The sequence below is a fragment of the Lichenostomus cassidix genome, chromosome 26, assembly GCF_008360975.1.
Source record: "Lichenostomus cassidix isolate B80296 chromosome 26, HeHo_3.0, whole genome shotgun sequence".
Taxonomy (NCBI): Eukaryota; Metazoa; Chordata; class Aves; order Passeriformes; family Meliphagidae; genus Lichenostomus; species Lichenostomus cassidix.
Window position 1 is genome coordinate 2,834,861 of NC_139506.1, and position 25,992 is coordinate 2,860,852.

Here is a 25,992-nt window from a genome sequence, read left to right on the forward strand (position 1 = left end):
GAAGCGTTGGCTGTCTTGTCCCAAAACGCTTGAACACAACCAAGCTCATCATGAAAATTAGAAAAATATGTTTCTAGAAGGAATGGGATGCAAAGAACATCCCTTCTCCAAGCAGGACGCTGAGAGTACTCCTCACCCTGATTTATCTCTGGGGGTTTTGGGTATTGTGGCACAGGCCCGTGGTGTTTGCTGGCCCAGTGGCCAGGGGGACTGGGGGTTTAGCCCCTTTTGGGGCTGCAGCTCCTGACAGCCAGGCTGGGTCACAGCCAAGGATTTGTATGTGATCAGCCTGCTGTGGCTTAGCACGTTACCACCCATCAGCTCCCTCAGAGGAAGTGACCATGGCCTGGATCCTGGCTGCTTTCCCTTGAGAAATACCAACTGTGTGGGCTGAGAGTTCCATCCTGGACTGGGTGTCTGGGAGAAATGGGGAATCTGCAGATCTGTGGGATGCAGGGGACTGAGTGTGTGTGTGTGAGGAGGAGGAGAGGGATGAAGTTGTTTGGAGGGGGATGAAGATGTGAGGATGGGAATGAGGAGGAGAATGAAGATGTGTGGCAGGGCATTATGGTGTGCAGAGGACAACGAGCATGTAAGGAATGGGGTGAAGGTGAGTGCAGGGGGGCAAGAATGAAGAGTGGGGTGAAGGTGAGCACAGAGGGCGATGAAGATGTGCAGAAGGGGATGAAGGTGTGCACGGGTGACCCTGGCTGGCTGGGGACGGTACGGGACAAGACGGGACAGCAGCACTTTCATGCCCCAGCCCAAGGCCGCATCCCAGGGCCGCATCCCGGGAATGCCGGACGGAGAAGGAGGAAGAGGAGGAAGGTGAGGAAGGCTCCCAGAGGGCACTCCCAGAGCCCGGGCCGGGGCGAGCCGAACTCCAGGGCTGCCCTTTCCCCAGAAAAACCCTCCCTGTCGCAGGGAAGTCCCGTGTCCCCGCTGCCCGCCGCCCCGACGGGGAGGTCGGGAGGGTCGGGCGGGAGGAAGGGCCAGGAAGAGGAGGAGGAGGAGGTGGAGGAGGAGGAGAAGGAGGTTAGGGGAGGAGGAGGAGGAGGCCCGGCCCGGCCCCGCCGCCTCCTGATTGACTCCCAACTTTCCGCTCCTCCCTCGCATAAACTTTCCCGTCCCTGCGCCTGGCTCCGTGCGCGGACCCGGGAGCCCGCCGCGCTCCCCGCATTCCTGCCGCCCTCCCCGGCCCGGCCCGGCCCGGCCCCGGCCCCGCTCCGGCCCCGGCCCCGCTCCCGGCTCCCGCGGCCGGCCCAGCCCCTCCGGAGCACGGAGCAGGTAAGCGCTCGCCGGGAAGAGACTCCCAACCCCCCTTCCTCCGCCTCCTCCTCCTCCTCCTCCAGCCCCTCCTTCCTCCCGGCCCGCAGCCCTCCGCCTGCACCGAGCCCCGGCGGATGGCGGGGGGCGGCGGGGTCGCGCCAGCCCTGCTCTCCCCAGCTCGGTGCCTACCCCCGGGGCTCCCCCGACGCCCCCCGATGGGGTGTATGCCCGGGGGGGGCACGGCCGGGTTGTTTTCTCTTCCCCCCCGTCGGTCCCCAGGCTCCCGCCCCGTCGGGGCTGCGCTGCCCCCGCAGCGCTCCCCGCCGAGTCCCCGCGGCGCATCCCCGGGGTGACAAAGGGGCCTTGTGCCCGCACGTCGGGAGCGTTCGGGGCGGGCGCCGGACGTTACGGACAGGGATAGCCCGCCCCGGCCGGAGACCCCCGGGGAACGGGCGCGGGAGGGTCCCGGTGAGGTGCGGGGTCACTTGCGTGTCACGCTACATGTGTGTCACACGCATGTAGGGGATGACCATACCCTGACTGTATGCTAAACACTTTGTGCCTCGTCATAGGTGCTTTGCTAACAAGGCGGCAATTAGATGTATAATTTTCAGCAGTGTGTCATCTTTATTATTATTATTATTATTTTATTTTTACACCTTGCTTGGGTTTGGTGTTGTTTTTTTTCCCCTTAACCCCCTTGGAAGGAAAATACGGCCAAGCCCTCACAGAGCCACCCACTCCAACTCCCCGAAACTGCTCAGGCCCTATACAATCCATTTGGCTTCTACTGACTGAGAAAAATCCAGGTTTGGGGAGAAACCAGCTGGAAATGGTACCAGTGCCCATGCTGGAGTGGCAGGCACCCTGCAGCTGCTCACTACTGTTGGGTGGTTGGCATGGGGTGGGAGAGGGCAAGGTGAAGGCAGAGGTTTTGGGGAGTTTTGGTGCTTTGCAGGGAGCTGGGACAAGCCGGGCTGGGCGATCGTCCCATCAGCGAAGCGATAATCTCCTGTGTCAGGCACGCCGGGGTATTTTGGGCTCCGGCATCCTCTCTCCCCTCCTATCGCTTTACCCCGCGCGGGTACGTGCGTGTCGTGAGTCAGGGCATTGGCAGTGCCCGGCCACCCCGGGGGGCCCTGCCAGCCAGGCTGCCAGCCTCCCCCTGGTATCGGAGTGCTCGTGATGCTGAGAGGAGAATTGGGGCTGAGGAGCCCCCCATGCACCCTCTGGCCCTGGGGTCTCTGTTGCCCCACAGCCCACACCCCTTGGGGGTCATTTCCCCCAAGAATGGGAGGAAGAGGGTCCCCAAAGCAGGCGAGGGTTGAGGGCTCACCAAGGTCACTCAGTGGTGAAGCCAGGAGAGAAACGGGTAGAGGGCCTGGGACCCTGGTGACAGGGCAGGTGACAGGCACTGTGGCAGTGCCCCAGCACTTCCCCACCAGAGAGGATGAGCATGACTGTCCTGTAGGGAGAAGGCACTGGATTTGGCCCTGTTTGGGTGTTAGAGGGTCAGCATTCCCATGGGAAGAGGCTGCACATGGCTGTGGGGTGAGCAGCTCCACCTCACAGCTGGGTGACACAGGGGGACATTGCCATCCCCAGGGACCTCGAGCACCCAGCTGCCTCCCCACAGCGGGCATGAGGCTGGCACCATGCTGGCTTTTCTAACAGGAATAACCCTTTGAAAGCAGTGGGTCCAGCCACCTTCCGTAAGCAGCGCCCAGGTATTTCAAGGAGCCTCGTCCTGCCTGAGGTGACTGTGACATTGGGGTGCAGCTCAGAGTAGGGGGATGCTTCAACTGGGGAACTTTGGACAGCATAACCCTCCAGCAGTCATTCCACATGTAACATCCCATTCCTGCAAAGCAAAATCCTCCAGCTCCATCAAGAAAAGGGACTTGCCTCCGTTTGCCATGACATACGGTGCCTATTTATCATGATATCAGAAACAGCATCTCCTTTTAATCGCCATTTAATCCCCATCTTGCCACCACCAAGTGGGTTGGGAGGCGAGTCCCGGTGGCCCTGGCACTGTGCCGAAGGAAGGAGCCTTTTCCCGGCGGTGTGTGAGCAGGTCATGGCACTGAGGAGGTGGGGGTGGCAGCGGTAATCAGCTATAATTAATGTATTAAAAAGCAAGTAACCGCGCAGCTCCCATCAAACACACAGAGAGCACGAGGCTGGTGGCAGGTGAGCTCGGTGGGGAGACTGGGTGCAGGCACGCAGCAGCCAGAAGGGGCATAAATGGGCAATTTTGGGCTGTTTGTGGGGGAAAAAAGGTGTTTTCCTGCGTTAGTAGCTCTTCTGTCTGTGGGAGTGGAAAATGGAGGGGAAGAGGGGAGAAGGGGCTTCAAAGTCCTAACCAAGGGTTCTGCTGGGATTTGCAGGGCAAGAGCCATCCTGGGGTTCTTTGTGAGGTTGGAATCTCTCCATCCATCACTGAACTGGACCGATGCTTTCCAAAAAATATCCCATCTCTAGGAGCTTTCCTCTCTCGTTAAATCCTCGCTGGCAATGGCAGGGAGCTGGCGGGACAGCCGCAGTGTTTACATCGCCCTGAGCGCTGTCGGTGGAAGGGATATAACCAACTACCCCTGATTTTGGGAGCTTCCATCCGCGGGGGATTTGCCGAGTGGCCAGGCCGTGCCCTGACCTTCCCAGCTGTTTGTCCAAGGTGTTATTTGGGGTCGGGGCCAGGCTGAGAGCCGCGGTGGCCGAGCCCAGGCACCTGCGTGTTGTGGTTGGGGCAGACACCTGAAGCGCATGGGCGTTCGCTATTGCCACCGTCACGTGGCGACTTATGAAATGTTTTTTTGGAGGGAGGGAGGGAAGGTAATGATGGGGTGAGCCGGCGGGGCCATGCCCCGCACCAGCCTGCAGCGGGCACGCGGCAGGAGCGGCTCCCCCTGCGCGATAACGCACGTCCGGATCCTGCTGCGGGTCTGGACATGCTGCTGCAGCTCCCGCTGCTTCGGTTTTCCCCGCCTGTGAAATGGGAGCGAGGGGCCCTGGGAAAAGCTCCTCGTGGTGCCGGTCAGCCGCTCGCCTGGCCGGGGTGGTGGGAGCAGGGGGTCATGCGGTGCTGGTTGCTGTTTGGGGCTCCCCGTGGCAGGGTTTCCTGGTGAGCTCATGTGGCTGAGCCCTTTGGAGGTGACAGGCCGTGAACCCCATGGTCTCATTCTTGGGGTTGGCAGCTGGTGGCCTTGTGGTGACAGTGTTCAAGTAGGGCTCTGCACTGACGGCATCCTGTGGGCGAAGGGTTTGGGGAAACACTGGTGACACGACGCACGTCCAATCCTGGCAGCCCAAATCCTTATGGAACATGTCCCCCCAGTCCGGTCCCAAGCAGATGCAATACTCCAGTACCCCCAGCGTCGCCCATTGTGTTGCCATGAGACAGCAGCAGCACCGAAACCCAGCGTGCCCACCGCTGCCACCTCCCAGCGGGGCGCTGGGTGTGTCACAAGCCGTGCTGGGTCTCTGCTCTATAAAGCCGACCCAGGGCTCACCCTCGGGCACACTGCTGCGAGCCAGAGGCACCGAGGTGACAGCGGGGCTGCGCTTCTCGCGGGGAGCGCTGGCTGGCGGGCGGCAGGCGAGGTGTGAGTGATGGAGGAGGCTGCTCGATCCCCTTCCCCCTTTGCTGCCGGGGATCGCTGCGGACCCGGAGCGTGTGCTGGCACAGCTCCCCGGGCTGCGGGGGGTGGCCGGGGAGGGGACAGCAGGGCTGCAGCTAATTTTAGGAGGTGGGCAGAGCCTCATGGGAAGCAGCCGGCTGGAGGGAGGTGTCGCACTCGCACCGCGGTGCCCACGAGCATCGAGAGCGAGCACCGGGTGACCCTGGCTCTGAAGATGCTGCCGTGGGCCGGCAAGGGCACCCTGCGTTGGCAGCCCAGTTTTCTTCTCTGAGGAACAGCCATGCTCCCGCGGGTGCCCTGGCTGCTGGAGGGGCAACGTGTCCGGGGAAACACACAGGGGCAAAGCCCCCGATTCCCGGTTTGCATTATCCGGGAGGCGGGTGAGCCCCGCGCCGCTCCGTGCCTCAGTTTCGCCGTGACCGTCTCGCCAGCGCTCCCCCGGCGGAGTGCGGTGGAGGCAGGAAGGCTGGCCGGGCTCGGGGATCCTCGCCTGGGAGCGCCAAGCCTTATTATTTCCCCACAACTGTCTCCTCCTCGCTCCTCGTAAAATTAGATCCAGCTGTTCACAATAGCCACTAACTTCTCTCCGGAAGATGTTCAAAGTTTACAGACGCGGAGCGGCGCGGGTGCGTGGAGGATGGGCTGCCGTTCCCATGCCAGCTCCTCGCCGCCCGCCCTTCCCCCAGAGGCAGCCAGCTCCTGCCTCCCCCCCGCCGGCTTAGGCAATTCGGGTTTAGGAAGAAGCACACCCGCACGCAGGCATGCGAGCTCCCGACCCAACTGAGCGTCGGGTTTTTATTAGCAGGAAGATCTGGGCGCTTCACAGTCCGGGAGAGAAGGTCTGGTCCAAGACCTTGCTTTTCCCTGCCCGGGTTTGTGCCCGTGCGCTTGGCAGATGAGTTGGGCAGGATGTCCTGGTGTTGTGCTTGCCAGCACCTGTGCCTAGCTGTGCCAAGGGTTAGGGCTCCAGCTCTTGCATGGGGTGGTTGCTGTGTCCCCTCGCAGCCTCGCCGGGGTGGCACTGCAGGGCTGTCAGGGTCCAGCTCTGATGTTTGGGCATCAGTGTGCTGGGCAGGGGTCTAGCACACTGTGCCAGGCTCTCTGCCACTCTTGGGCCATGCTCCTCGCTGGAGCTCCTTCTTTTACCAAGAATACTGCCTTCATGTATTTTTAGCAATTTTCCTCCCCGAGGATTCCAGAGCAATTTTTCAATCTGCGGGAGCTGGAGTCGCTGTGCCCGTCTCCAGCTCTCTGCTCGGGCAGTGGCGAGAGATGCTGGAAGAAGGCGATGAGCTGCCACGGGCTCCCAGCACGCTCCTGGCATGCACAAGGATTTGCTCGCTGGGACTGTCTGGGGTGGTGGCAGTAATATGGTGCTAAATCAAAATATCCCTTTCTGAGGATAAGTCACTGATGGGGTTTGTGCAGGGCTATTGCAGGGCTCAGCTGGGCACTACCTCGAGCTTCTGAGTTCATTGCAGGAGGGCAGGGAAGTGTGCCCCCTCACAGGGGTGACAGTGGCCAGGTGACAGTGCTGTGTCACATTATTTGCCAGACTCTGGCAGCCAGGGACATCTCCTTGTCTTGTCTGGAGTGGTAATGCCTGACAGCCCCACTGCCCGGTGTCTCAGAATTCCCCACTGTCAATTCTCACAGCCCCAACCCCTCTGTGTTTCCCTGGCTGGGAGCTGTGAGTGTGACAGTCAGTGCTAACCCCAGGCTCCAGCGGGTGCCACAGTGCGGGCAGTGGGTACAGCTGCTGCCTGGGCAGGGTTGGGTTTCACGGGGGCGGAGGCGGCTGGGGGCAGGTGTGAAATTCATTGCAGCCTTCCTCCTCCGCCTCCTCCTCCTCGCCTGGTAGCCGGCGTCCCCTGGGAGACGTTTTCCCTGGCCCTGCTGCAATGGTATAAAATGGGGTCAACAGCACTGGGAGCTCTTCTGTGGAGATATTTTTCCTCCTAGGAGTGGGACAGAGGGCTTGTGGGGTTCCTGGGATGCCTGGTTGGCCCCAATGGTAGGACACTGTCCCACTGCAGGCCCAGAACTGCCTGACACAGGCTTCCATGGTGCTCCCCTGACACCAGGAATCTTTGGCTTCCCCTTGGGACAAGCTGGGAGTCCCTGAGGATTCAAGACTTGTTGGCCATTCCAATCTCATCTACGGGGGATGTTCAGTGTGAGACAGCCTGGGATGGATGTATTTTGGCAAATTCAGCAGTCCCCAGTAGGTGCTGTGTCCAGCACTGGCTGTGCCGTGGGCCACCAGCCCTGGGGGTGTCACGAGACACTATGGGGGTGGCCCATCCCCAGCAGGCAACTCCAACCCTGTTGTTTCCATCCAGCTCGTTTCATAACACAGAGAGCAATTAATGCTCTAAAAGCTTTCTATTTATGCGCTGCTGGGTGAAACGCCCCGTCCTGGCTGGGCAGGGCAGCGTAATTGGGCCAGGGAGGCACGCTGGGTTACAGTGTCCGTCTGTCCTCTGCCCTCGGGTCCTGAGCCTAAAGACTCGAGCAAAACCGGCTCAGGTCCTCCAGAAGCCGAAACCCAGCTCTGCCACCTTGCCAGGACTGGGGGAAGAGGAGGGGATGGAGGGGTTGGTTTGGATGCCCGTGGTTCTGCCGTTAGGAGGGAGCTGTGCCCTGGGTTTGCCTCATCCCTTTCCTCCTCCATGCCCAAAAATTCTGGGAGCAAATCGCTCACGTTTGTTTTTGTTCATGCATAGCCCTCTGGGATAAGAGGTCTGAGCATCCCTCGACCTCGCAGTGCAGAGCGAGGACCAACCACATCCCTGCCAGGTGGAGGCTCAGGGCTTTGCTGGGAGCTAGGGGACGCTTTGGCTGCGGGGGTCCAGCTGGAGCTGGGGGGCATGGAGAGCCTGGGGCAGCCCTGGCAGTTCCTCAGACCCTGGTGGGATGCTGCCACGTGGCTTCCTGCGGTTTCCTCGCTCCGATTGCTTCCTGAGCCGCCCGCCAAGCCGGAAGGGACAGGAAGTGATAGAGGAGAGGAAATTAGTTGGGCTGTCTCACGGGGAGCTGGCCTGGTGCAGTGGGGGCTCTGCCACCACCTGGATGCCCTGACCGTGCCAGGGGACCCTTTGGAGAGGACGTGGCCAGTCAGGAGGTGCAAACCTGGGTGGGAGAGAGCATGCTGGCCACCCTTCCCTCCACGAGCCAGGGAATCCCTCACCGCAGCCTGAGAGCTGTTTGGAAGAGGAGCGCAGTGTAAACAAACCTCCTTTCACCGCCCTCCTGCCGCGCCGCGTCTTGCTCGGCCGCTGCCACTCGCCTCGGTGAGCTCTGGTTGTCCCTGGGACAGCCATGTGCCAACCAGGATGGTGTTTCCCTGTGGGAATGGGGCAGGGTGTTCCCAAAGGGTCCCTGGGCAAGGTGCCAGGGGCATGGGGCTCCTGTGAAGAGCTGCAGGGTCATCCTTGGCAGAGCCAGGAGCATCCCACTCTGTGTGCTGCACTGGGGGGTTGTCAGTGGACCGAGCAGCATCTTCCCTAATGTGTTGGGGTCTTGCTGGTGTCCCCCAGGAGCTCTACAGCTGTTGGGTTTCCTTCGAGGGGCTCTACAGAGCTGGTGGCCGTGTGACCGTGTGGGCAGCATTCCTCCCGGTGGTGTCACCAGGTGGGGACAGGTGAGAGCAGGGACACAGCCCCCAGCCAGAGCTCTCCTGCCTGAAATGAGGGGACATTAACGAAAGCCTCTGCCTGCCTACAAATCACTGCCTGTATCAGGGCCCCAGCTGTGCTATCACTGAGCCCCAGTGTGCCAGGAGATGCAGGAGCTGGGGTGCCCTAGAGCCTCGGCTTTGAGGTCTTGCAGAGCAATCCCTGGCAGGGCTCAGCACTAGGGTGTTTGGGGGCTCGTGTCCCCCTCGATGCTGCAGTGTGGGTGCCACCAGTCGTGGTGACAAGGGGGGGGTGATAGCAGCTCCATGGTCCCCCCAGGGCTGGCGCGGGCGGCACTGAGCTGGTGCGAGGCTGAGCTGCTCCGTGCTGATCCTGCCCAGGCTTGTCATGAACTTTTATCCTTTTGCCGTGGGGTCTGGGTGCAGGGGGGAGGGAGAAGGGCTGGATTGCCCTGGGCCCCCTGTGTGGGGAGGCGGCATGGAGCCAGGATGCAGCTGGACCCCCCTCCCTGTCTTTGCCGGGTGCTTTGCCTGCACAGTGTCCCCAGCACCTGTGCAGTCTTTTTGTCCCTGTGTCCCCTGCCGTGGGCTGGAGGAACCCCAGGTATGAAGGGGACCTCGGGGCTGCTCTGCCCCACACCTTGTCCCTCTGGGTGGTGCCAGCTGGGGACATGCTGTGCTGCAATCCCCCTTGTGAAGTGAGTGCTGGTGACCATGCCCTCCATCCCAGGTGGTTTGAGGAGATGCTGTGACAACAGCCACCACCCCTGTCCCAGTTTGGGCGGGACACAAAGGTTTGGGGCAATGTGAGGGCTGCTGGGGCTGTGCTTCATGGTGCACCAGATGGGATGATGTTTTTGGGGCTGACCATGCTGGGGAAGAGGAATATGCTGTCCCCCAGCTCAGCAGTACAAGACACAGATGAGGACGGGGAGCACAGGGGCTTTGTGTGGGTGACAGGCACCTCTGCCCATGTCACAATGTCCCCATGCTCCCAACCCCAAGTGCTCTCTCCTGTGCCACCCTGTGCATCCCTGACCTGATCCCTATCACAGCTGGTTGTGCTGGATTCAGCAGCACCTTGCTGTGTCCAGTGTCCTTGCTCCTGGACACTCACAGGGTGCCCACAGTGCTTCTCTGACTACAGACGCTGCCTCCAAACTATTTCCTTCCCCCCAGCCACCACAAAACACCCATCTCTCAGGCACCCTTCCCTCTTTGCAATCCCTTTTGCTTTCGCAGGGTTTAAAGAGGCTTCTCGTTGCTTTATCAGGGTCTCCAGTCCCAAGCAGCTCTCCCAACAGGGGAGCTGACAGCAGCCCTGCTGCCTGCTCAAGCCCCAGGTTTCCCTCACGTCCCCCACACATGGTGCTGGGGCCAAGCTCTGGGAGCCGTGGGAACACCATCCCAGGCTCCTGGCGCAGCCTTGACCTCGCAGGGAGATAAGGGCTGCCCTGGAGGCACCCTCCCCTCTGCCTGCTGTGGGCACTACGTCTACGGGGAGACATCACAAGGGTGCAGCCTCCCTCCATCGCCCCCTAAAGCTGTGGGTTGCAGTGTGTCCCCCCACAAATTCAGGGTGCAGGGTGGTGAGTGAGCTGGATGTGGGGACACGCTCCTGGCGTGGATGTCAGTGACCATCCCCACTCATGGGTGATGAGCATCCTCAGAGTGGGCAAGCATCCCCTGGGGATGTGGATCAGTGATCCTGGGACCCCCAAACCCTGCAGAGATGCCCGTGCTATGGCAGGGGTGGTCTTCCCGCCCTGATCCCTGGGGAGCAGCTGCGAGGCAGGAGCTGGTGACATGTTTTCTGGCCGGTCCGGTCCCCTTCCCTGCCCTGAGCAGGTCTGGCCACGGTCTCCGCAGGCCGTCCAGCCGTGCCGGTTCCCTAATTGCTGCTGTTGTTGGTGTTTTGTAAGGGCAGGGTGGAGCGGCACTCGGCCGTGCTTTGCGTCAGCGCGGTGCATTCACCCTCCCTCCAGGAAATCCAGTGTCTTCGCCTGGCCAAAAGCAGGTTCGGTGGAGGAGGAGGAGGAGAATGAGGAGGAGGAGAAGGAGGAGGAGCTGCTTCCTCACACCTTGGCCGGGGCCCCAGCATCACCCTCCCTCCTCTCCCAGCGTCCCTGAAAAAGCTGGGCTGGGATTTCCCTGCTGGAGGGGGAGTGAGGTGGGAGCGGGCTGGGGATCTCTTAGGGAAATCTCTTAGGGAGGGGGACACGTGTGTCGCAGGCAGGGTGTGGGGTCAGCAGTCACCCTGCCTGTGCAGCAAGTGCCTGGCACGGTGACCCAGGGCACTGGGCACACTGCCTGCAGCGGTGCAGCCAGCCCCGTGGCTTTTCTGTCAGCCCTATAGCTTTGCCCTTGGCCCCAAAAGCGCTCATCATTTGGGGGGGGCAGGGGGTCTGCTGAGTTCCTGTAAATCCCACTCCGGCACCAGCTCTAGGGGCTTTCCCCTGTTAGGGTGAGCTGATGGCAGTCCTGTGGTGCTGCGGGGCACTGGGATGCTACTGGGTCCTGGACTGTCACCAGGCTGCAGGGTCCCTGACCACTGAAGCATCTTGGAGCTGGGGGTCCTGAGCTGCCACTGTGCTGTGGGGTCTGGGGCTGCCACAGGGCTGCTGTGGGGTCTGAGACCATTGAGGTCTTTGGGGGCTGCAGGGTCTTGGGCTGCTGCAGAAGCTGAGGAGCCTCAGGTTCCCCTATGTCTTGGGGTCCTGGTCTGTCAGGGGGTCTTGGGCTGCTGTGAAGCAGCCAGGGCTCAGCACCAAGGCAGCTGCACCCCAGAGTGGGTGCCCCACTGGGACAGAGCCTGATGCGCTTGCTGGACTGCAGGGGGGAGTGAGGGTCCCACTGAGCCTGTCCTCATAATGCCACCCTCACCATCCCTGTGCAGTGCCTGGTCCTGGTGTATCCCAAATACCCTGTGGATTTGGACCTGCATCCCTCCCCGGGCTGCCCCACAGAGCCCCCAGCAGCAGCAGGCACAGCCGGGGTGCCGCAGGCCCGTCCAGCACCGCTGCCGCCATCCCTCCCTTGGCCGGCTGGCTCGATCCTACAATCCAGTTCTCCTTATTTGGCCACAGTGCTCGGCAAGAGGGGGAGCGGCGGCGGGGGGGACGCGGGCAGGGACGGGCGGCGGGACCGGAGGGACTGACATCACATCGCGACGAGGGAGAGAGGGATGGGGGGGCTAAGTTTCTTTTTTTATAAAAGGAAAAAAAAAAAAAAAGTCAGCAAGGCCTCGCAGCGCACTTGAGCCAGCGGGCTCAGCAGTTCCTTTAAAAGGAGATGTCTGTGCCGGAGACCTTTGTACACTCCCAGCCCGTCCGGGAAGCGCGGCGGCGCAGGAGACACCTCTCCGCTCCCACCGCCGGCAGCTGCCGCCAAACATGTTATTGCAAAACACTGAAACGCTGCGCTGGGAGCTGGGCAAGAGGAGGAGGAAGAGGAGGAGGATTGAAGGCTCCCCAGCATCACCCACCAGCTGGAGAAGGCCCCGAGCCCCAGCTGAGCATCCTCGGGGTGGGGGGCCTCTCCTGGTACCAGGGAAGGGCTGCTGGATGGCTCTGGCCACCTGGTTCCCATTAGTGGGGTCTGGCTTGGAGCCTCTCAGCATCTCCCTTCAGATCCCAGCTCTCCCTTTGCCAGGCATGGTGGAGCAGGGGTTTTGGGGCCTAGGGGTGGTTTTTGGGCCAGCTTGCCCAAAGAGACTGCTGTTTGGCAGTGGGTACTGGTGCAGGGTCAGGGTTCACAGGCTGTGGGGCTGCTGCCACTCTGTCCCGAGGTGTCAGCCATAAACACCATGTGCCCAAGTTCCTTGTATGGATAATACAGTAGCCAAGCAGTTTCCTTCCCAAACTTTATTTGGGTGGATCCTTGGTGGTCACTTGTGACTTGGATTTGGGGGTACTCATGGAAATCATGCTCTGCCCCCTAGGAAAGTCTGTCTGTCTGATGCCCCACAGTGAGATGCTGCTCGGGGCTCAAGTGGCAACAGAGCAAGGGCCAGGAACAGACCTGGGACATACTGTCATTGCACCCCATGCCCCCAGCCGGGGTTTCTGGGTCTGATAGGTGTCCCCTGTGTCCCAGCAGGTTGTCGCGTGTCCGTGGGGGCTCGGGGTCGGAGCCCAGAGCAGCCAGCACCATAGCGTCCAACAGCTGGAACGCCAGCGGCAGCCCCGGGGAGGGGCGGGAAGATGGCCAGGACGGCATGGACAAGAGTCTGGACAATGATGCCGAGGGTGTGTGGAGTCCAGACATCGAGCAGAGCTTCCAGGAGGCGCTGGCGATCTACCCACCCTGCGGCCGGCGGAAAATCATCCTCTCAGATGAGGGCAAGATGTACGGTGAGTGTCGGGGGCAGGATGGAGGTACCGGGACAGGGCTGAAGTGAAACCTCCTGCCCCAAACGATGCCCTCGGGCATCCCCCAACCCCGAAAGCAGCTGGCCAGGGTTCATCCCGGAGCTGGATTGGGGAGGTGGCAGTGACCTGCGTCCCCTCCCTCTGCGCTGGCTCTCCGTCACGCTCCCTCCCTCTCTCGGCCGTGCCGGACAGACTGGTTTGGTGAAGCCGTCGGGCAGGGAGCGGGCGCGGGGCTGCGGGGCCAGGGCAGCCCCAGCCCTCCTCTCCCGTGTGCCTCCACATCGCTCCCAAAACCTTCCCCAACCGGACCTGGTGGCCAGAGCACCCTGTGGCAAGGGCCACCTGCCCACCCCTCAGAGCCGCCTGCACCCAGCTCAGTTTTTGGTGACTTTGGTGGCAGCAGCAGCAGGGCTGGTCAGCCCCACTGGGGTTATGATTTTGGAGGTGTCACCTTGTTTTCATTGTTTCCCAAAACTTCCTATCCCTGCCAGGATAGGAACTGGTCCCTCCTGACCTTCGCTTGTCATGATGTCACCCTCAAGGGCCAGTGACCTCAAAGTTAGGAGCAGGCTGCCATATTGCAATCACCCCATGGTGACAACAGGACCAGGGCTGGCATCTCTATCCGCAGCCTCCAAAATACACCTGCCCAGGATGCTGCTTTCCCAGCAATCACTCACCCAGTGCCAGCAGAGAGGGGCAAAAGGGATGAGGCTTTGTGGAGAACACTATGCCACTGTCCCCACACCCATGCCAGCTCCCTGTGCCACCCCATTTACCAGATCCCCCAACCCACATCATCAGGGCTGGTGGAGGAGCGGGGTGAGGGGGAGGCGGGGGAGCACAGGGCTTCCCAAGCGTGTGCATTTTTTGGATTTCTCCGGGAATAGCTGAAGTGCCGCCGGGAGCCTGGCCCTTCGAAGCACGCCCCAACCGGTTTTTCCAGCCTTTCAGAGACATCTGGCAGCTGCTTAAAGAGGCAGCAGCCCCTGCCGGCCGCCTTTAATCTCCCCCCACCTTCCCCAGCACCTCCCTGCTGGGACCCCCAGGACCCCTGGCTGGCATTACCAAGTGTACCAGGGGCTCTGGCAGCACAGGCAGTGCCAGCCATGCACCATAATGGTGTGCCAGTGCCTCTGCTCTCCTTCACCACACCTCTTTTTGGGGTTCCATGGGGTGCCCATGGCCATGCCCGTCCCTGTCACACTGGTGCCAGCACTGCGGGGGTGGCAGAGCAGGTGGGAGCTGGAGAGCCAGGACTGAGCACGGGCACACTGGGCCTTGCTGCACTCACTTCTGGATGGGTTATTTTTAACCCAGCCTGTCCAACTGGTTCACGTGGTGGTGTCAGGGGAGAGGAATTTGGGGAATGTGGTAATTTGGAGGAGGACGTGCCCTCTCGGAGGGAATGGCACGGTCCAGATGAATCACAGGGAAAGGGACAAGGGACAGGGCACGTGGGCACAGGGATGGCTGTGAGGGTGCAGCCTTAGGCATGGTGTGAGGCAGGATGGTGCAGGAGATGCTGGCCCTGGGTGCTGAGCACTGGGGCTGCCATTGCCCTACTGCTTCTATGAAGGAACCCCATTTATTTCCCATATTTTTCCCCATATTTCTTTCCCACAGGCAGGGTGTGGGAGGGAGAGGATGGGACTCAGGAGCAGGGCATGCAGAGGGAGATGGTGTCCCCACAAGCTGGGGCTCAGCAGCAGTGTCCCTCCTGCCAGCACCCTGCTGCGGGTGTCATCTCACCTGGCCTTAAAGGACACTCCTGAAGACCTGGACCCTGCTAGGTGCTGAGGAGGGAGGCAGGAGGGGTGGGAGCTGTGCTCAGAGCTTCAGGGTGACACCAGGGTGACATGCTGGCTGTGCAAGGGGTACCCCCACTGTCACCCACCCACCAGCTCCTGCCTGGCGCGGGCACCCCAAGGGGCAGCTGTCTCTGTGTGGCACCTGGCCCTGTCTGTCCCCATGCGTGTGTCCCCCCAGGAGGGCCCAGTTGCTGTGGGGCTGGGAGGGGGCCAATCGGGGTGGAAGAAGAGAGAGGGGGGTGTATTTTTTTTTTTTAAGGGATTTTTTTTTTATTCTTTTAAAGCCGAAACCCGCTCCAAGGGCATTTCGACAAGTTCCAACCGCGACCATCTGGTCCATTAAAATAAATCTGGCGTGCCTGGCTGCCCCCGTGCGCGGGGGGCGCGGGGGGGTGGCGGCGGGGGCCGGGGGGGCCAGGGCCGGGAGAAGAAAGCTCCCAGCTGCTCTGACGTTTGAACGTAGATTGGCCACAGCTGGCCCCTGAAATGTGGCGCAAAAGCAACTTCTGCTTCGAATTAGACCAGGACGTTAGGAAATACTGGTGGAAAGGCCAGCACGGCTTGTGAACGGGAAGGGGGTGCCGGGGGGGACAGCCCGGGACCCCTGCGGGCACAGCTGCCCAGAGGGGGTTTGGTGGCTCTGGTGGGGGGTTCGGGCTGGGATGGGTTTTGAGGGGTCTGTGGTTTGGGGCACCGCTGTGCTTGGGGTCCCTGGTGGCTGTCACCTCCCTGTGAGCCCCGGGGCTGGCAGACCCGCGGGGTGTGGGGCCAAGGTGGGTGCCCTGCCCTGGCCACCCCGATGTCCCCGAGGTCGCCCCGACACTGTCGCGGCAGCGCCACCTCCTGGCAATGCCTCTGTCGTCGGGCCGCGGGGTGGCGATGGTTTTGGGGTCGATGTCCCTCGTCTGACCCCAGGCTCTGCCCGCAGGTCGTAACGAGCTGATCGCCCGCTACATCAAGCTGCGAACGGGGAAAACACGGACGAGGAAGCAGGTGAGGCGTTGCTCTGGATTTTCTCCCGGGGTGGGCTCAGGGCAGGGTGGGAGGTGGTGCCAGGTAAGCCCAAGGGGGAGCGGATGTCCGGCTGCTTCGCCTGTCCTCTGTGTCCCCTCCTCAAGCCACTGCTGCTGCCAGCAGGTCCCCCATCCTGTGTGAGGAGCTTTGCCTGTGAGCACCAAACCCCTGGGGTTTCGTTTCTCCCAGAATGCTCTGAAACTGGAGGTGTGGGGGCAGGCAGCACCCAGGGCTCCCCAGGCTGGGTTCACCCTGCAGGTGGCAGGAGCCCTGGAACTCTCTCTCCAGGCAGTGTGTGTGTCTGTGTGTCTACATGGGTCTCTCTGCTGTGCCCCCTGCATCTGAAGGCTGTTCCTACTCTGCCCCTTGCCAGGCTTTATGCCACTTGTGCCTGATGCCATAGCAAAGGCACTCCCACTTGGGCTGGGAACAAGGCATCCCCATGCCAGCCAGGGATCCAAGGACTGGCTATGTGGAGCTGTGGGGCTGTTCCTGGTGGGGCTGGAGGTACCACAGAGCTCTTGCCATGCCCTCACTGCCCTGTCTGGTTGGATGCTGGGGCAGGCAGGGATGCAGGCAGAGCACAGGCAGCGGTGCCAACAGGGCAGGAGCACACAGAGGTCCCTGCAGGCCTTTGCTGCACCAAACCTGTGTGAGGAGTGGGCTGCTGCAGCCCTGAATGGAACTGTCCCTTTGTCATATGTCCAGTGGCTCTTGCCTCTCCTTGTGGTGGCCCCCAGCCACGAGCCAAGCCACCCATCCTGGCAGAGCTGATGGCCTTGGATGCTTGGGAGCATCTCCCAACACAGGGAGATGGTTGGGTTTGGACACTTTCTCTGGGACTGTGCTGTGCTGCAAGTCCCCACAAGGGAGGGGCACTGGTCCCCAGACACTGCAGGGGTCATTCCTCCAGGCCATGCTGAAAGGAGAGGGTCTGGCCTCTCCTTGTGTTCAGACCAGTGCCAAGCAGTGCTTTCTTTCTGGATTGAAGACTTAGCTGGGCTTCTCCTCCATGGGGGAAGGATGCAGTGCTCTATGGGGAATTGGGAAAGGCATGAGGGAGAGCACCCATGGCACTGATCCCTCTGTGCACTTGTGTCCTGGACAGCCTGCTGTCTCTTCTTGGACAGCCTGGCACTGGTGGGAACAGGTTCTTGCCAAAATCAGCCCTGAAGCCTTGTGGGTGCATGGACCCCCACCCTTTCTGTGGGTGACCCCCAGCCATGCTGCACCTTTCCTGCGTGGACAACAGCCCTTTTTCTTTAGATCCTGCTCTTACAGGGGCCTGGACACAAAAAAACAACCTTTCCCCCATGCAAAATCAGCAGGAGCCCTGGGGCAATGAGCCTGTCCCTGCTGGACCCGCAGGCCCCATGGAGTAACCTGGGGCACCCCAAACCTGCCAGGCTGCATCCTCAGCCTGTTATGCTCAGAGGGGGCTGGCAGGGTCTGTCTGTCCCCACCAGATGGTACATGAGGACCTCCTCAACCACCTCATCTTTACACCAAGGAGCTTCACACACCAGCATCAACCAGCACAGCACCTGGGTCTCCCCACAATTTTCCTTCCTCCAGCTCGTGGCAGCTGCAGGACCCTCAGCATCTCCAGGAGCAGCCAAAGTGCTCCCCCCTTTCTCCGCACTCCCTCCCCCGGGGACAGCATCCCGCCCTGCAGGGGGAACGTATCTTCACGCTCTCTGTGTTTTCCTTTCTGAACGGCGTGGCGGGCGCTAGGTGTCCAGCCACATACAGGTTCTAGCTCGGAAGAAGGTGCGGGAGTACCAGGTTGGCATCAAGGTACGTTGGCGCCCTTGCCCAGGTGTCCGCGGCGGTGTCTCTGTGAGCATGGGCAGCCCCTCTCCTTCCTCCTCCTTTCCTCTGGTTGACGGCTCTGCTGTTCCCTCTCTCCTTCTGCTCTCTCTCTGCAGGTCTCTAGCCACTTGCAGGTTCTTGCCCGACGGAAATCTCGTGAGATTCAGTCCAAGCTGAAGGTACGCCCTGCCTCGCCTGGCCCCTGCCTGCTGACGACTAACGCACTCGGCTCTGCGGTGTGCTGCTTGCTTTCCTGTTTTACCTCTCTTTTTTGGTGTTTTTTCTTCTTCCCCCTCGCTTGGCTCCTGGGATCAGATGGTTTTTTCAGGCATCATTGTGGGGTGCCCAGAGAGAAGTGCCAGGAGAGGCAGCAGAGCCATTCTCTTTCCTCCAGGAGGGTTAATGTGGGTGCCAAATCCCCTCTTTTCATCCAGGCAAGGACTCTGCCATGGGAGATGTGGGTTTAAACCCTCCTCTGATGATGTACGAGGGCTGACCCCTCTTGGACCATCAGGGGTTCTCCCACGAGGAGAAAGACCTCCACCAGGGCAGCCAGTGAAGCAAAGTGAGGTTCAAGCAAGGTGTGTAAAGGCAACTCCCCTCCACAACCAAGATCTGACCCAGTTCAGGTGGGATGTGGGCAGAGGCAGGGGAGCTCCAGGAGTCCCTGCAGGCTGCCAACCCAGTGGCTTGTGATGCACCAGGGTGGGAGTACAGCCCAGGGGCACCACAGGGATGTGAGTGGCAGCAGGTCCAGGTGGGGCCATGCTGCTGGGGACAGGGGCACAGGAGTGCCAGGAGCCAAGGGAGCCAAGTGAGAAAAAAATGAATCATCCTCTCTCTCTTTTCTAGTTGGCTTTTCTTTCTTTCCTTCCTTCCTCCTAACTGGAGCCCAACTAACCTTTCCATAACCATTCCCACCCAGCTTTGTGGTGGTAGTGGGGAGGGTGATGAAGGGGGGGTGTGGGCAGGACTGGGGACATCCCCAAAGGGCTGAGCTCTGCTCAGGTTGGACCTACATGGTTTGAGGTGGGGGACAGAGAGGTCCCCACTGCACAACCACCCAGGGGACAGCCAGCTCCTGCCATGTGCCTGCGTTTACCTCTGCACTGTCCTACCAGGGAACACATTCATGGGTGGCTCCAGGGGTGATTTGCTGCCTTGTTGTGGGTGTGGGAGCCCAGAAAATCTTTCAGCCTGCTGACCTTGAGATCCAAAGGCATCACCAGCTGCCCCTGTCCTGGGTGCTGTGTCTGTCACTGGCACTGATGCTGGTGGGGGAGGCAACCATCAGAGTTGGCAGCATGGAGCACTGTCAGAGCTGGAGCATTTTCATCTTCAAAGTTTTAACAAACTCCAGCTCCTGCTGCCTGGGAGTCCAGCAAGATGTGCGCCCCAAAGCCCTTCAACAGGGACCCCAGTGCCCCGTGAGAGCTCCCACACTGGATGGGTTTGGTCAGCTAGGAGAAGCCAGGAGAGAGCACCTGAAACTATTTTGGGATGCTTCTTTGGGATTGTAAGTCTTAAACCCAGTTCCAGGCCCAAAGAGGGGCAAGTCAGGGAGGTGAGGTAGGCAGCAGGGTCAACAACAGCAGAAGCCTTTACAAAATAATAGTGAAATACAAAATTAAATAACTTTCCTTGCCACGTGGCACCATGCAGAGCAAGGAGGAGCTGGAGGCACGAGTGACCCCAGGGTCCATGGCTGTGCTCTCCATCCCCAGCCATGCTGCCTGCAGGATTCTGGCAGGGAACAGCCAGGGCACAGATCCCCCTGATCCATACTCTAGGTATACAAAGCATCCCTTCTCAAGATCAGCCCTCTGCCCTCACCCAGCACTGTCCTGTGGGATGAGAACTCACTTCTGTGAGCAGTATCTGCATTTTTGAGCCGCAGTCATGAGCAGTATCTGTGTTTTTGAGCTGCAGTCATGTGCCTGTTCGTGCTCCCGGCATGTGGCTGCACGCCCGGCCTCCTGCCCTGCCCCAGGTGAAGATAAATGAAGCATTGATCCCTGGGGAAGGTTCAGAGGGAAAGCAGAGGGTGTGCACTGGAACCAGCATGAACGTGTCCTAGCCGTGCAAGTGGAGGAGCAGCCCTGCCCCCGGCAAGCCCAGGGAGCTCTGGAGCTCCTGCCCAGCAGTGCTGTGACCTCTGGAGCAGAAGGGAAAAGGAAAAACAATTGGTGTCCTGTATGGATGCACACACAGCACAGGGGGTTGTGATCGAGGCTCTCCTTGTGGGGGAGTTGGTGCTGACATCCCAGGGCATCCCAGCTCTCCGTGCCCTGGCTGCAAGCACTGAGGGCCTCTGAGGAAGCTCTAGAGGATATTTGAAGAGCCAAGAAAGGCACAGGCCTGGCTGACCACAGTGACCCCTTAAAGGAGTGGGTGGGAAGCTTTGGCATCCCCTTCCTGGTGGGATTAAGCCTGGGCAGCAGTGGCCACCATGTGCATCCCCTGGTGACCAGCCAGGTCAAGGGGATCACTCCCCAGGTCAGGCATGGTGATGAGCCAGGGTGGGGGATACCCAGCTGTGCTGGTTCCAGCTGGGGTGGAGTTAATTCTCCTCACAGCTTTTTGCAGCCACCCCATGCCAGCCAACAGCAGTGCTGTGGAGAAAATTAACTGCCCCAGCTGAAACCAGCACCGACTATGGGGAGGTGTACAGAGAACCCACAGGTTCCCACACTGCTCTAACCTTTTTTTTCCCTTTCTTTTGCGGACAGGCCATGAACTTGGTAAGTTGAGTCTGAAATTTGCTTTGTTCTCCATTGCCTTTTACCCTCTCTAGTGGAGGGGCTAAAAACCCTTTTTCATCCCCAAGGGGGAAGGGTGGGAGGGGTCATTTCTCAGACCCATCAGCTTTTGCCCAGAGGATATTGGCAAGCTTCAAACGTTAATTAACATTTGAGAAGGGGGTGAGGGGATCCCTCCACACCTGTCGGTCCCTCAGCTGGGCCCGTGGGATTGACTGCTGGCTTTGCAAAACCTGTCAGGCACGCTGGGATTGAGGCAACTCAGTCTGCCCCTGTAACCCTGCTTCCCCCCTTCTCCCCTCAGGACCAGGTCTCGAAGGATAAGGCTCTGCAGAGCATGGCTTCCATGTCCTCGGCGCAGATTGTGTCAGCCAGCGTCCTGCAGAACAAGCTCAGCCCCCCCCCTCCTCTTCCTCAGGCCGTCTTCTCTGCTGCCCCCAGGGTGAGGACAGCCCCACGCCCCCACACGGGGACACCCCGGGGTGGTGGGGACACCGTGAGCCACACAGGGGGTGGCAGGGGGATGTTCAACAGCCGTTCTCAGCTGTGGTGGCAATACAGGGGCTCCCTGCTGCTTGCAGCAGGTGAGGAGGGAAATTTTGGGAGTGGGGAGAGTCAGAAGTGACTGACTCTTCCCTGTGCTGTTTCCCCAGTTTTGGAGTGGGCCTATCCCAGGACAGCCTGGACCCTCTCAGGAGTAAGTACAGACCCCTCCACACCTGGCACCAGGCAGGACCCCACCTTGGCAAGGGCTGGGGCATCCCGGGCTTGGTAACCTGATGATGCTTTTTCCTTTCCAGCATTAAACCGTTTGCACAACCAGCTTACCCCATCCAGCCACCCATGCCTCCATCACTAGCCAGTAAGTCACGTTCTTAACCCCTTACAGGGGGGGTCATATTTGTCCCCTCCTCCCCATGGTGCCACCCCCTGTGTCTCCTCCCCAGGCCTACTGGGTTTAAACCCAGCAAAAAGCTCCACAGTGAGCTCCCAGCTGGGTCCCCTCCAGTCTCTTTCCAGGAAGGAGTGGGATCAGCACATCCCATGTTTTAGCCACGCTGTGCTGGACAGTACAGGAGGGTGGGGATGCAGTGAGGCCAGCAGCACCCCGACACTGCAGAGGGGGCTCCCCCCAGTTCCTGGCTGCCCCTCCACCCTCACATCCTTCCCCCTGCCCCAGGTTACGAGCCCTTGGCTCCACTCCCGCCAGCTGCCTCGGCCGTGCCGGTCTGGCAGGACCGCACCATCGCCTCCACCAAGCTCCGGCTCCTCGAGTACTCCGCCTTCATGGAGGTGCCCCGGGATGCCGAAACGGTAACGATCCCCTCCGTGTCCCCAGCACCCCGTGGGACAGTGCCCATCCATCCCCACCCCTGGTGGCATCATGCTGTCACCTGACCTGTCCCTCTGCTGTCCCCACCCCGCTCCCTACAGTACAGCAAACACCTCTTCGTGCACATCGGCCAGACGAACCCCTCGTACAGTGACCCGCTGCTGGAGGCTGTGGACATCCGCCAGATCTACGACAAGTTTCCTGAGAAGAAAGGTGGCCTCAAGGAGCTCTATGAGCGTGGGCCACAGAATTCCTTCTTTCTCGTCAAATTCTGGGTATGCTGCTGGGAGGGTGAGGGTGGGGAGGGTCATCCTTCAGCTGCAGGTTTATGGCAGGTTGGGGACGTGCTGGGTGGCTCTGAAAGCTGGTGTGCCTTGTCCCCATCAAGAGCTGGGTGTTGTGGTTCCTCATGGGACCCTCTGCCCTTTTCCTGTCTCCAGGCGGATCTGAACAGCACAATCCAGGACGGGCCAGGGACCTTCTATGGTGTCAGCAGCCAGTACAGCAGTGCAGAGAACATGACCATCACGGTCTCCACCAAGGTGTGCTCCTTTGGCAAGCAGGTCGTGGAGAAGGTGGAGGTGAGTTCCATGCCCCACTGCATTGGGAAGAGGTGGGAATTGGGATGGAGAAAATCCCAGAGCCAGGTGTAGGACACATGGGTGCCTACACCATGTTTATGGGTGGAGTAGAGAGGACATTGCCCCGTCCCAGTTGGCCACCACCAGGCGTGGGACAGCTACTGACCCTGGCTGTCCCCTGCAGACGGAGTATGCACGGCTGGAGAACGGCCGGTTCGTCTACCGCATCCACCGCTCTCCCATGTGCGAGTACATGATCAACTTCATCCACAAACTCAAGCACCTCCCGGAGAAGTACATGATGAACAGTGTCCTGGAGAATTTCACCATCCTGCAGGTATCTGCCCTCCTTTTCCAGGGGGTGTTTCCCACCAGGAGTGTGGATGCACTTGCATCGACCCTGCTGGCCCCAGATACACCTGGCAGTGCCTGAGCCCACGTGGCCCCTGAATTCCAGGGAGCAGATTTTGGTGCAAAGTGCCTTTGCCCAAGCCTGGACAAGTCTACCAGATAATGGGGAGCAAAATTTTCACTGTGCAATTAAATTGGCTGTGCCTGAGTTTGACTGACTTCGCCAATTAATGGGTAGCAGTTTTTGGTGGTGCAGATGCAGTGGCTGTGCCTGAGCCTGTGCAATCTCCCCCAAACAACAGGTAGCAAATTTTTGGTGGTGCAATTCAGGCTGTTCTTGAGCCTATGCCACCCCCCCAAAACTGGGTAGTAAATCTTGATGGTGCAATTAAATTGGCTGTGCTACTGCCTGTGCGACCTTACAAATAATGGGCAGCAAATCTTTTCGTGGTGCAAAGTGGTGCCTGAGCCCATGCAAACCCCCAAATAACAGCACCCGCCCACGGGCACAGCACTCCCCTAACACACTCTGCTCTGCTGCAGGTTGTTACGAACAGGGATACCCAGGAAACCTTGCTCTGCATTGCCTTCGTTTTTGAGGTCTCCACCAGCGAGCACGGCGCCCAGCACCACGTGTACAAGTTGGTCAAGGACTAGGGGCCCTTGGGGACAGGCAGGGGCACAAGGGGCATGCAGAAAAGCCACCCGTGCCTGTTGCCTTTTGAGAAGTCATTTGAAGAGAGGAGGAGAAGGAGGAGGAAGAAAAACAATAGCCAAAAAAGACTGACTTGTGATCGCAGATGTTTTCTACTTAGGAACAGTTTCTTTTTTTTTTTTTTTTTTAATAAACAAATAAAATTACAAAAAAAAAAAAAGAAAAAAAAAAAGAAGGATTGGAAAGGAAGCATAGGGAGAAAGGAAACCCACATCCAGCACTGGAGAGGGAGAGACTGGTCCTCGGTGTGGCTGATGAAGGCCAGGACACCACCGTGCCACCAGCAGCAGCAGCAGCAGCAGCAGGATGTTGGAGCAGAGAACGACCCCTCCTTTCACCCCCAGCCTCACTCAGAAGTGGCCACGGTCCTGAGTGGAGAGGAGCGAGCACTGACAGTCAGGAGGATGTGGCACCACGCCAGGTCTGGTCCAAAGCTGATGGGCATGGCAGCAACAGCAGCATTGGCACAGTGGCACAGCCCAGGTGGCAGTGGGGACGTGGAGATGGAGGTGCAGGGCAGGGCAGGGTGGAGAGGGGCTCTGCCACCTCCCCAGGGGTGCTCCTTCTCTGTGCCCAGCTGGGGCACTGGGAACCAGTGGCAGTGAAGGCATGAGGGCATCAACAATGCAAACCGTGGGGGTTTATGGCTCATTTCCCCCCCTTTTTTTAAATTGAAGTGCTTTTGAATACTTTTTAAAAAGACACCATGCTTGTAATCAGGCTGATGACTCTCTGCAGTGCCCAGGTGCTTCACTCCCACCCTGCACAGGGAATGTCTTGTTTAGGGAAAGGTTTGGGATGTCTCCATCTCTGGCTGGGTTTTGTGTGGGATCCCCTGAGCTCTGCGTGTATTTTCAGGAATTGCACTTGGGGGTGGCCCAGGCTCAGTGTCCCTACTGTGGTCACTTGCTGAGGAGTCTGAATAGAGAGCAGTAAAGGCAGATTTGCCTGATTTACTTTGCATATGTACATTTTCCTTGTTTCTTTTTTTTTTTTTTGTTCCTTCACCTTTTTTTGCCTTTTTTCTGCAATGACTGTTCCATACTGCTCCGTCCACTCACCTGCATCCTGTGGGAAGTGGCCAGGGAGGTGACTTGTGCAGGGAAAAACATATTGAGCAATGCAGGGCCAAGCTGTCATTGGGCAGAGTTTGGGACAGAGAGGACAGAGACAGGGGACAGAGAACAGGAGGAGTGCCAGGATAAGGGACTGGGTCAGCTTGGAGGTATTTTTGTGGCTGCAGCCCAAAGTAAGCCAAGGCAGTGTGCCCAGTCTTGAGGCTGCAGCTGCAAGGGCAGAGTCTGGGGAAAGCATCCCCGGGGTGCAGGAGGGTCACAGAGGGACAGAGGTGACGTGGGGCAGGGTGGCAGGAGGCTGGCAGGGGGACAGGGAGCCCGAGGTGGCCAGGTCTGGATGGGTTTCTCGTGTTGGCAGGGGAGCGAAGGCAGGGGGAAGGAGGGCAGGAGTTTTTTGAGGGGCACTGCAGCCCCTTAGGGAGGGTGACAGGGCAGGTTTAGGCTCAATGCTGCCAGTGCAAGGAGCAGGAACAGCCCCAGAGCTCAGGAAAGTGCCTTGGCTGCCACTTTGATGCCACGTGTCCTGTGGGGCATGGGGACTTGGACCTCTTACTGCTGAGAAAAGCCACCCATCCCTGTGGGACAGGTCAGAGCCACCCCAGCCCCTTGCCAGGCCGAGGGCTCAGTGGTGGGACTGAACTGAGGTGGCTGCTGTGAGCAGGGCAGATGGAGCAGGGGGGAGAGAGAGAGGGAAAAATCCAAGGCCAGGCACTGGCATCCCATGCCAGGGCTGTGCTGGGGTTCCCTGGCCAAGTTCTCATATGTAGCATGTTTGTTTGTTGTTTTGTAGGATTTTTTTTTTTTCGTCTGTTTCACTCACTGATCTAAAACTCTGGGAATGAAAACTCAAAACTCCCCCACCATAAACACAGGCGTGCCCCGCTCCCCGCCCCGATGGGGGACGAAGCTCTTCATTAACTGGACCGGTTTGTGCCTCCATCCTTCCCTCCATCCCTCCATCCTTCCCTTCTGCCTGCACCGAGCCCAGGGCTCACACTGCACCCCACGCACACAGACTGGTGTCCCCAGCAGCCCTGGCTGGGGTTTAGTCATGATCCCAGAGACACTTTCTCAACTCCCCCCGCCCCCCCCAGCCCCTCCGTTCTCCTCCAGTGTATTTATGAATTTCACATGAAGTACTGTTTTATTTTTTTAAAGACTTTGTAAAGCTTACCAGGGTTACAATCACCATTTTTAGAGCTGTGTCAGTCCACAATGTTAAAAATCCATTTTTTTATGTATTATATTTTTTGTGTATTTTTTTTAATCCAGCTGTGATGGGTTGTATCATATATTTGTTGTGTTTACTGTATCTGTCCAACTTCAAAGAGAGGAGACTGTGGAGCTCCGAGAAAACTACGGTCTGCTGAAAAACCATTAAAATTATTTGTTCATGGGTTGGCTCAAGCGGTTCTGAAGTTCATATTTTATTTCTTGGGATTTTCTTCAACAGCCAGCACTATGAGAGCTGTCCCATGTAACCCCTTGGCTGGGTAATGCTTCTCCTGGGATCCCAGTTCTGGGTACCAATGCCACATCCTCCAGCTGTATTTTGCTGTGGTTTGCATCACTGCTGCAGGCTTTGCTTGGGAAAGGTTGGGTTGGCCAACCTTCCCTGTGCAG

At 59.4% G+C, this 25,992-nt stretch overlaps 1 protein-coding gene across 5 annotated transcripts; it reads left to right on the forward strand.

Annotated features, from left to right (window-relative positions):
* Positions 1-1,134: 1,134 nt before the first annotated feature.
* TEAD3 (TEA domain transcription factor 3) lies at positions 1,135-25,776 on the forward strand. Of its 5 annotated transcripts, none has more exons than XM_085083246.1 (14): positions 1,135-1,287; positions 12,646-12,899; positions 15,657-15,721; positions 17,477-17,539; positions 17,671-17,733; positions 20,284-20,295; positions 20,618-20,755; positions 20,967-21,010; positions 21,114-21,175; positions 21,494-21,627; positions 21,748-21,921; positions 22,087-22,227; positions 22,412-22,564; positions 23,122-25,776. In XM_085083246.1, the coding sequence occupies exons 2-14, from the start codon at positions 12,764-12,766 to the stop codon at positions 23,233-23,235; spliced, it is 1,299 nt and encodes a 432-aa protein (XP_084939372.1). In that variant the 5' UTR covers positions 1,135-1,287; positions 12,646-12,763; the 3' UTR covers positions 23,236-25,776. The 5 variants fall into 5 exon arrangements, with proteins under 5 accessions (XP_084939372.1, XP_084939373.1, XP_084939374.1 ...); XM_085083247.1 differs by having other exon boundaries at positions 1,139-1,287; positions 12,643-12,899; XM_085083248.1 differs by lacking the exon at positions 1,135-1,287 and adding an exon at positions 12,055-12,072.
* Positions 25,777-25,992: the final 216 nt, after the last annotated feature.

What these genes read in the sequence shown, in the direction of transcription:
- TEAD3 (XM_085083246.1), top strand. Translation starts at nt 12,764, where the DNA reads ATGGACAAGAGTCTGGACAATGATGCCGAGGGTGTGTGGAGTCCAGAC. An exon ending in CAGCCTGGACCCTCTCAGGA is followed by an intron (nt 21,011 to 21,113) that starts GTAAGTACAGAC and finishes TTTCCTTTCCAG; the next exon opens with CATTAAACCGTTTGCACAAC. An exon ending in AGAATTTCACCATCCTGCAG is followed by an intron (nt 22,565 to 23,121) that starts GTATCTGCCCTC and finishes GCTCTGCTGCAG; the next exon opens with GTTGTTACGAACAGGGATAC.